General features: G+C 46.5%; 1 protein-coding gene across 2 annotated transcripts in view; it reads left to right on the top strand.

Moving 5' to 3' along the window:
* Positions 1 to 3435: 3435 nt before the first annotated feature.
* Positions 3436 to 10546, top strand: part of PMEPA1 (prostate transmembrane protein, androgen induced 1) — an 86336-nt gene continuing 79225 nt past the window's right edge. For both annotated transcript variants that reach the window (XM_035121289.2, XM_035121288.2), the window contains exon 1: positions 3436 to 3948. In XM_035121289.2, coding sequence (XP_034977180.1) covers positions 3846 to 3948 — 103 coding nt within the window. In that variant the 5' untranslated portion in view covers positions 3436 to 3845. The remainder of the gene's footprint in view (positions 3949 to 10546) is intronic.

Here is a 10546-nt window from a genome sequence, read left to right as displayed (position 1 = left end):
TGGCCATTGTGAATTAAATTTAACATTCCTTCTGATATTTGCCAGCCGGCCTACATAGTTGGCCCATTGCTAACTGTCTTAAAAAATGGATCTCTCAGTGAGTATCAAGCTCTCATTGACTTGCATGTTGGTTGTGAGTTATTGTATGACAAAATAAAATATGCACACAAAATAAATATGCACACATTTATGGCATCCAAATATGAAAATGTGATTCCTAGGCTACAGAGAAGTGCATACTTTATAATTTGAAGAGCTCAACATTCTTTTTGATAGATGTGCCATTTTAAGAGGTCCTCTTGCCCTCTGATGTCTTGTAGGGGGCATCATGCAAGTTGTTACAGCAAAGAGTCATGCGGCACCATAAAACTACCGGAATGCACATCCCATGACATGAGCTTTCATTCAGCTTTTCACTCACTCAGTCTTGATGCAAAACATAGGAAGCTGCCTTATGCCAAGTCAGATTAATGATCCCTCTGTCTACACCAGGCATCCCCAAACTTTGGCCCTCCAGATGTTTTGGACTACAATTCCCATCTTCCCTGACCACTGGTCCTGTTAGCTAGGGATCATGGGAGTTGTAGGCCAAAACATCTGGAGGGCCACAGTTTGGGGATGCCTGGTCTACACTAACTGGCAGTAGCTCTACAGAGTTTCAGGCAGAGGTCTCTCTCAGCCCTACCAGCAACTGAATGCCAGGGATTGAATCTGAGACCTTCTGCATGCAAAGCCAGTACTCTGAATTGGGCCCAGAAACTAATTGGCAGCCAGTGCAATTGTTGTCGTTTTTTTGTGGGGGTGGGGGAAGAAAGATACAGGACCTGCAGTCACTTAAAGGGTGCCTTTCCAAGGAGCAAAAGGAACAGCTTTTAAAAATTTTAAAAGATGATGCTGTTAAGGTGCTACACCCAATGTGCCAGCAAGTTTGGAAAACTCAGCAATGGCCAGAGGATTGGAGAAGATCAGTCTACATCCCAATTCCAAAGAAGGGCAGTGCCAAAGAATGCTCCAACTACTGCACAATTGCGCTCATTTCACACGCTAGCAAGGTTATGCTTAAAATTCTACAAGGCAGGCTGAGGCAGTATGTGGACCGAGAACTCCCAGAAGTGCAAGCTGGATTTCGAAAGGGCAGAGGAACCAGAGACCAAATAGCAAACATGCGCTGGATTATGGAGAAAGCTAGAGAGTTCCAGAAAAACGTCTACTTCTGCTTCATTGACTATGCAAAAGCCTTTGACTGTGTCGACCACAGCAAACTATGGCAAGTTCTTAAAGAAATGGGAGTGCCTGATCACCTCATCTGTCTCCTGAGAAATCTCTATGTGGGACAAGAAGCTACAGTTAGAACTGGATATGGAACAACTGATTGGTTCAAAATTGGGAAAGGAGTACGACAAGGTTGTATATTGTCTCCCTGCTTATTTAACTTATATGCAGAATTCATCATGCGAAAGGCTGGACTAGATGAATCCCAAGCCGGAATTAAGATTGCCGGAAGAAATATCAACAACCTCAGATATGCAGATGACACAACCTTGATGGCAGAAAGCGAGGAGGAATTAAAGAACCTTTTAAAGAGGGTGAAAGAGGAGAGCGCAAAATATGGTCTGAAGCTCAACATCAAAAAAACCAAGATCATGGCCACTGGTCCCATCACCTCCTGGCAAATAGAAGGGGAAGAAATGGAGGCAGTGAGAGATTTTACTTTCTTGGGCACCTTGATCACTGCAGATGGTGACAGCAGTCACGAAATTAAAAGACGCCTGCTTCTTGGGAGAAAAGCAATGACAAACCTAGACAGCATCTTAAAAAGCAGAGACATCACCTTGCCGACAAAGGTCCGTATAGTTAAAGCTATGGTTTTCCCAGTAGTGATGTATGGAAGTGAGAGCTGGACCATAAAGAAGGCTGATCGCCGAAGAATTGATGCTTTTGAATTATGGTGCTGGAGGAGACTCTTGAGAGTCCCATGGACTGCAAGAAGATCAAACCTATCCATTCTTAAGGAAATCAGCCCTGAGTGCTCCCTGGAAGGACAGATCGTGAAGCTGAGGCTCCAATACTTTGGCCACCTCATGAGAAGAGAAGAATCCTTGGAAAAGACCCTGATGTTGGGAAAGATTGAGGGCACTAGGAGAAGGGGACGACAGAGGATGAGATGGTTGGACAGTGTTCTCGAAGCTACGAACATGAGTCTGACCAAACTGCGGGAGGCAGTGGAAGACAGAAGTGCCTGGCATGCTCTGGTCCATGGGGTCACGAAGAGTCAGACATGACTAAAAGACTAAACAACAACAACAGAGGTGAGCGGGATCAAGGCTTTTATAAGGACAAGCGCAACTGGATCCGCAGGGGGACAGGTCGCTAGTGCAGTATTTATCTCCCCTCCCCCTGTTTCTTCCTCACCCGGCCTTTTTTATTACTTAAAGGGTCATGATGCCTGTTGACTTGGCACACGTGAACCTCTTTCGGGACTGCTTTTCCCCTCCCCTCCCCTCCCTTGCAAACGAAACCCAGCCGGCGGAGGTTGCCCATCCGAAGAGCCTCGCTTGCTACTGCTGCAATAGCCCTAACCCCATACCCATTTCCCAGAAGGTAGGCTCGGGGGAACTGAGTTCTGAAAAGACAACGGATAGGATTTATAGGAGCCATGTCGCTCTAAGAAACGCACAGGCTCGCTCACTCCAGCTCAGTCCCGATGGAAACCAGCTTCATTAACATAAACTACGAAGCGGTGCAAAATACCCCACTTTGCAGAGGACCGCATTCCAAGCATCGTCAGCTCTTGCAAACCGCTCACATCACTTAGCATCTATTAACTGTCCCTCCTTGTCGCCGGGGGTGAGCGCTTGGAGCACCAGGAGCGGCTTAAGAAAGCCTCGTCCGCCGTGCACAAATAAGGACCTTATCGCTGCTCTACCGGCGAGGAGCCCATCTCCCTCTGTCGGTTCCTCGGAGCCTCACAGAGGCACCTTCTGAAGGGGCGCGTTTGCCTTTAAGAGGCGGGGCGCCAAGCCCGGGAGGGGGGCGTGGCTGAAAGGCAAACGCCTCCTGCGATTGGGTAGCAGGCCCAGTCGCTTCCGCGCCGCCTCCCTCCCTCTCCCTCTCCCTCTCTCTGCCAACCTCCCCCGCCCGCCCTCGCCTCTTCCCTTTCGGCTCTCTCCGCCCCCTCCCCTCGCTCTGCGCTGCTCGCGCCCCGCCCGCTGGAAAGGGCAGCACCAGTCTAGCGCTGACGTCACCCCGTCTGTCTGCTCTCCCCCCTCCTCTTTCCCCTATGAAACTGGATCTCCTTGGACTTGAATGAGGAGCAAAGGACGGGGGGGGTGTTGGAGGAGGAGCAGCAGCAGCAGCAGGAGAAGGAGGAGTGCGGGGGGGGGGAGGAGAAGAGGAGGAGGAGGGAGTTACTAAGATCTTGCCTGGGCAGGCGAGAGAAAGAGGGAGGCACACACCGAGAGAAACAAAGTAGCAAGTCCCTTTCCCACCCGGCTCTGTCCGCGAACTTCTGGGGCTGGGGGGCAATGGAGGGGAGGGGGCCAGCCGCAGCGCTGAGAGCTGAGATTTCCTCTCTCTAGTGCTCATTTCCCCCCTAAACTTGAATCCCTCCCCCCTGCACCCCGTGAAATTTATTTTTGGAGGGTGCGTGTCCCCCACCCCACCCCCTTCCTTCCTTCCTCTCCAAAGGTGTTTTTATTTTAATCAATTATATTTTGCCCCCCACCCATCCCCCCCCACTCTTCTTCCGCCGCCAAACCCCTCGAAGGAAGATCCCGTCTTTATGTTGTGCTGCCCGGAGAGACCCCTGAAGTCTTCCCGTCCTTTGTTTCTCCGCTTCTTTTTAAATGTATAACTTGATGGGTCTCAACAGCACAACCGGAGCCAGCCAGCCCAATGTCTCCTGTACATGCAACTGCAAACGGTCTTTGTTTCAGAGTATGGAGATCAGTAAGTACTTCTTTCCCATTCTGTATCTCTCTGTGTGTATTGCATGTGTGCAAAACTCTCCTGTCGCCTTGTTTGGGGCCGGAGAGAGAAGCGGCGTCTCGGACTCTCCTCGCTCGGCTTTGCTGGGTCGTTCCGTTCCCAAACGCGGCGCCTTCTCTGGGCTTTGGGCGATTATTTAATTTTGCGTTGCAAAAAAATCGAAGGGTTGGGTTGTTGTGTTTTTAAAAAACTAGACCAATATATTTTAAGACTTGCGGGTATGTTCTGTTTCCCCACTTGGTTTGTGTGTTTTCGGGTGCCCCAAAGTTTTATTTTCCTTTATTCAATTGCAAAAGAAAGAAAGAAAAAGAAATCCCCCCTCGTAATGTGACTCCCTGCACAATTTTTCAGCTTTCCACAAATGCGATTTGGAGACACTCTTCAGGGACCTAAAAAGAGTTGATTTCTGGAGTCCCGGAGTTCACTCGCTTTTGGCTTCTTTTCTCCAGGATCTGAACTTCAACTCGACATCTTTTCCTCCCGTCTTAACGTTGCCCTTCTCCTTTTGCCGGCGGCGGGGCGGGACAGTGCGAGGCTCCCGGGGAAGGGAAGGGGACGCCGGCTGGATGGGGTGAGGGGGGTGGGCGGCGAGAGACCCGAAAGGAGACCCGGGGAGTCGTTGCAATATTGATCCGCGCGTTCCGCGTGCGTTAAGTGGTGCGGGGCCCGGGGGGGGGGCGAGCGGCGGAGCAGCCTCTTCTCCGGCTTTGGCGGCGCGGCCGGGTCTCCCCTTCGGAGAGAGGCGAAGGGGCCGGGGAGGAGCGAAGCGGCCGCGCGATCCCAGCCAGTGAGCTCCATCGCCCCTAGGAGCTTTGTCTGCTTCCTAAGCCAGACGGTGAAACAGCCTGTTCAGGCTATTTAAAGCACATGCTCGGCTGGAGAATCCAGCAAGCAACCCCGGGAGCCCTTTCCGCCCAGAACAACACACAGACGAGCTCCGCTTTTTTATGATCGCCGTGGCTGCCCTGCTGTTTATTGCCCTGCTGCAATCCGCTGCAGATCGGGGAACCCCCCCTAAAAAAAATTACACACATCCCCATTTCTTTTCTCCAACCCCCCTAAGCTTTGAGCCCGTTTCCTTCCCCCGGTTGCATTTGTGCATTTTGCACCCGTCTTTTGCAACGATTCAGAAGGCTCTTTCGGGAGACCCTTTTAAAAGGAAGGAAGGCAAACAAGATTAGAGCATATCATAATGGAGGGCCGCTCAATGCGGTTGAACATTGTAGCTAAATAGAGCTCCCGTGTCGAGTAGCAGTCTACCTCTGGCTACCAGGTGCTTGTGTTCTGCATGCGAGTTTCCCACTGTACGTGGTTGGAAACAGAATACTGGGGGGCGGGGTGTGTGTTAGATGGACGTTTTTGGTTTTGGTCTGATCCAGCAGGACGCAGAACTCTCTTATACCGGTTCCGGCTCCAAAATGTTTAATCGGCTGCTGCTGCTCTGATGCCTTTTGAACCTCAGCAGAGGACGGTGGTGAATTAACAACGTTAGTGGAACGGTGCAGCGGCACACCCCGCCATGAAATTACAGGATAATAGTTCAGCAATTAAGTTGTCTCATCACCTAGTCCTCTCTCTCTATGTGTGTGTGTCTGTCTGTGTGGTAAGAATGCAAATGTTATGTCCAGCGAACTAGAATTTGTGCCTATAAATAGTAATCGCTAGGTCTGAGAAGTAGATTATAGCTCTGTCTAGCCTTTAGAAAGGCTAAGTCAGACAAAGTTGCCTCCCCCCCCCCCCAAACTCCCTGAGTGTCTGTGTCTATAAAGTGCCTATAAAGCTGGCTAACTAAACGCATTGTCTAAGAGCTAGTGATACCAAATGATTTCTGCATCTGTATTTATGGACTAGGTACCTTAAAGTATTTCAGAGAGATGGCAGTTTTCAAAAGAATCTTTTTAAAACGTGCCTGGGTGGAAGAAACAAACAAAATCACTAAGCAGTAAAATACAGCCTGGGATTGCCATTACCACTCTGCAATGTTACACTTAAGAACTAAACTCTCTGATGTTGGGAGACGCCCAGGTCCGGAATATTTTTGACAGTTCCACTTTTGTGATGATTACCACCTCCCCCTCTGTTGTTGCTGTTTTATTGACAAGGTTTTTTTGTTTTTGTTTTAAATATATCACAGAACTTGTTCAAAATATCCAAGCAGCACATAATCCTGATATCCTCCTTACTGGTGAATGTGCTTGTGCCCTTGGTGGTAAGCTAGCTAGACTCCCAGACAGAGCAGGTCTTTCCTAATAATGATTGTGGGAGGGGTCTTTCTCCTCCTATTGGAGGTGTAGGCTGAAACGATTTCCGTAAATTAAAAAGATCAATGTCCATAGAAAATTTGATTATCTCTCTTAATACCGCAGCAATTAAGATGGATTCTCCACCCCACCCCACCCCCACTTCCCAAATCTCATTCCTGATCTTTAAACTGTGGGTTTGGACTATTCACCTGCTAGAAAATTCCCAGCTCATAAAAAATATGTGTGGGACTTAAGTCTACTGTGTAACAGGATGCTAGATTTCCATGTCCCTCAATGCATGATTTCTTCTTCTTCTTCCTGTCTCAAATTCATCACTTTTATTTTCAGTCCCTTACTCTCTCAGCTAATCAGCCATAATGATGTTTTGGCTGACGTGGAGGCAGTCTTGTTAATTTAGTTGTCTGCTGATCCAAATAGAGTTCATTTCTCACCTCTGAAGTAGTGATACTCAGGGCAATTTGACCTGCAAGGGTTAGCATCAGTACTAACTGCATTCAAAATCCAAATATATACATTCTTTAGAGGCCAAAGTGAAACGAGGAAGGGAATATCCTGGCATACTTATTTTGGTATGCAGTTTCTTTAAAAAAATGTTTGTGTAGGAATTAAATCACCTGAGGCACTTTCTTAATTTTGTTGTTTGTTATTAACCCTAGTCAGGCTCAAAAGGAAAAGTCTTACTGTATTTTAAAAACTTAACACGTTCTGTCTAGATATTCAGACTGTTCAGAAACCTGACAGTTATGTGTTATGGATTTTTTGTGAATTTTTTTTTTAGGGCTAGAATCTGCTTTAATTTTAAACTGTATGGGACTTTGCCTCTGGAAGTTATTGGCAAATATAAGTGGGCTGCAATCTGTACATATTCCTTGCTTGCTTGGGAGTAAGCCCCATCAAAATCATTTGGACCTACTTCCAAGTATCTTGCATCAGTCTTAAAATCTTGTGAAGCATGTTACAGTGGTCAGGCTATGGTCTTCCTAACAAAGCAAATTTCCTTTTTTATAACAAAACATGCAGTTGTATGGAAGGCAATGGGACCACTACCTGTTAATGCCAATATATTAGAATACCTGGCTTTTTCTGCTATTTTTGGGCTCCTAACAGCAGCATATACTACTTGAGAGTTTAACTGATTAGGTCTGAAAATTCTTCAGCTACATGCTTCTCTGCACTTGGAACTCAAACGGGACTTAGACATTGATTCCATATAAAACCAAACATATATTTTAGTACAAAGCTGATTTGCCTGATTATCTTAACATTATTATTACTGAATCTAATCTATCTTGATTTGAGCAAACTCCATACAGCAGATAAGATGGGTAGTTTTTGTGTGATTCTCTCATTTGACACAAAAAATGAGTGGGCGTCCAAAGCCATCTTCCCCACCCTACACCTGAGAAAGCAAAACTTTTTTTTACTTGATAGGCACTGGAAAAAGTATAGAAATAGGTATAACAAAAAAAGAGGGGGGATAAGAATCTGCTCTCGACATTCTGCTGGAAGAGAAAGTCTCCTATGACACACAGGAAAAAGTTTCCTGTTTGGAACAATTTGTTCTCTTTCAAATGATTCCTTGGCGCTTTGAAGATAGGGCTCAGTTTACAATGTTATTCAATATATGAATTTTCAATATTCCTTTTGCCTCTTGTAGAGGTGAATTAGTCTGTGGGTAAAAAGCTATGAATAATGAGGTAGGGATCCGTCAAGGAGCGTCTGCTTTACTCAACAGTACTATGCACTTATTTGAGAGTAAGCCCTATGAATAACCAGCGGGACCTCTGGGGAATAAAAGTGCATAGAGTTGAGCTGCGCATTGGCTTTCTTAAGAAGAGTGCAACCACTTACTCAGAAGTAAGCCTCATTGGCTTCAATGCGACTTACTCCCAGGTAAGTATGAACAAGAAGCACTGCCTGCTTCTAACACGGCTTTCTAAATCACAATGACAATATCATCTGATACTGTGGAACCCAAGCTCTTAAGAACTTTTAACTCTTCTTGAACTAGTGATTAATGTGATGTGTCTCTTTAGGGACTGAAATACCTACCCCACTAGAGGATTTTGTACCTGTCGCCTTCCACCTGTTTGATGTTTGAATGCATGTAGTCATTGGTACCATTTATTTTTTTACCCCAGATCAATTAATCTAAAACACTCCTACACCCGGGTTTCTTATCCTACCTCGAAGGAGAATTAAAACCCCTTCCCCACTCTTAGGCATTCATTGGAAAGAGTAGTGAAAATGCTACTTGATTCTTTGTAAAGCTAAGAGCCCAAGTGTCTTAAGAGGTAACAGCAATGCTGAATAATCCTGGACATGAATTATCTTGCTGCAAGCACATTTCAATGAGATGCTGATCTGTAATTCTGCAAACTGATGGAAAGGTGGAGGATTCCACAATGGGGAATGCAATATTCTTTTAAAAATGCTCATCTTTACCATATATGCATGTTAATCCACACTTAGGTTAATTTCGAAGATTTGGGGTTATCTTTGCCTACAAGATCTTATTTGAAATAGAGGAGGAACTTGGTTCCTGCACTTCAGCCCTGGATTAGGATTACAGAGTGCCTGTTTTCTGCCTTCTTCTCTCTCCCACCCCCAGCCCCGCTCCCCCTCTTCCAAGTTCAAAGTCTTGACTACTCTGACCCACCGTAGCAACCATTCACCGCGACACTCTCTGAGACAGCCAGACATCCCCGATGTGGTCCTAATCAGTCAGACGAAGTGAAATGAGGTCAAGGGAGATCGCACTGCTGGCTGCGTTTTGTAAATAACAAATCATTCGGATCGGCACGTCGCACTCTTCATTCATCTGCTGTGATCATTTCTATAAAACAGTTAATTCTGCTGGGTGTTGTCAATGGGTTTGTTTTCTCGGCGTTAAAGAAGCGTGTGTGTTGTTGAAAGGTAGTTTGTGAGGCCTGGATAAAGCAGAGCTGCAAATCCGTAAGAATTTAGCCTTCCTGCATTCTACCTCGGTTTCTCTGGGTGGTATTGGAGACTTCTGACCTTTTTAAGTTCATCAGGTTTTGGTAACAGGTGGTCCTGTCCATCTGGGTACCCCAGTGTGATGATGCCTGAGGATACTGGGGGGGGGCGAGGAGGCATCTTGTACTCTTTATGTGCGGCTGTAATGTTTGCAGGTACAAATTCAGAAGAATTAAATGACAGCGCTCATGGTATAAAGCAGGGATGAAAGAACCTGTGGCTCTGCAGGTACTGGACTCCATCTCCCATCAGCCCCTGCCAGCATGGCCTGAGGTGATGGGAGTTGTAGTTGAGCAACATCCAAAGGACCGCAGGTTCCCAACCCCTGGCATAAAGGAACTAACCGTATTCCAAACTGTTGTCGTCATTCATACTTTCCCGTAACTTAGGGATGCTACACTAGAAGCATACACCCCAATAACTGGGTGATTGGTCCAAAACAAGTGAAATTCAGTTTTGCCCTTTGCCTTCCCCATCCCAAAGTACTTGCACTCCCTTGCGTTTTGGCCTCATCAGGGTTGCCAGGACGCCATGTCACAGTGATAGGAGAAGCTCAAATGGTACAATTTCCTTCTCAGGTCTAGACAGGAGACTTGCTATGTTCCCCACAGTCCTCGGCCCCTTTTTGCCTACTCACATCCTTCACATCAGTAATATACACAGCTCCAATTCTATTTTCATCTGAGCTCTTCCTTTTATAAGTTCCATGTTGCCACCACTCCTTGCTTTCTCTGGTTCCTGCTTTTCAAAGCTTTCTTTCCATTGTCCCATTTCCTTTAGCTGCTCTTATTTCTTACCCAGCCTCCCTAACACTCCTCTTCCTCTCTTGCTCACAGTATAAGGCCCCTCCTGATCATAAGCATTCTGACATCCCTTCAGAGCTCCCTCTCTGCCCCTTCTTTTTTTAAGTCCCATTTCTCCTCTATTCTTTTCTGCAGCTTTCTTCTTCACCGACCCTCCTTTCTCACCTCTGACCTCTGTCTCCCTTGGCTTTTCTGTGTCCTGGGACCTCTTTCCTGGTCTTCTACCCTGCGAGGTTTTAACCTAAAATGACAATGTTCCATTCTCTCACAGAAGCTGGAGTGCAACTGGTTCAGTTTCGAGAGCAACTGAACACGCCATGCAGCTTCACCACTACAAATACAACAGAATATAAATTGGTTCTCTTAATAGAGTAGGGAGAATACAGTCTCAATCATTGCTGTCTTCCCAAAATCTCAGGAAGCATGCCATCTATACGCAACTCTATTCTGACAACTACTCTGCATTTAGTGAATGCATGTGGGTCGATCTGAATA

This window comes from Zootoca vivipara, chromosome 7 (genome assembly GCF_963506605.1).
Source record: "Zootoca vivipara chromosome 7, rZooViv1.1, whole genome shotgun sequence".
NCBI lineage: Eukaryota > Metazoa > Chordata > Lepidosauria > Squamata > Lacertidae > Zootoca > Zootoca vivipara.
Note: the sequence above shows the minus strand (reverse complement) of the source record. Positions and strands in the feature narration are given on the sequence as shown.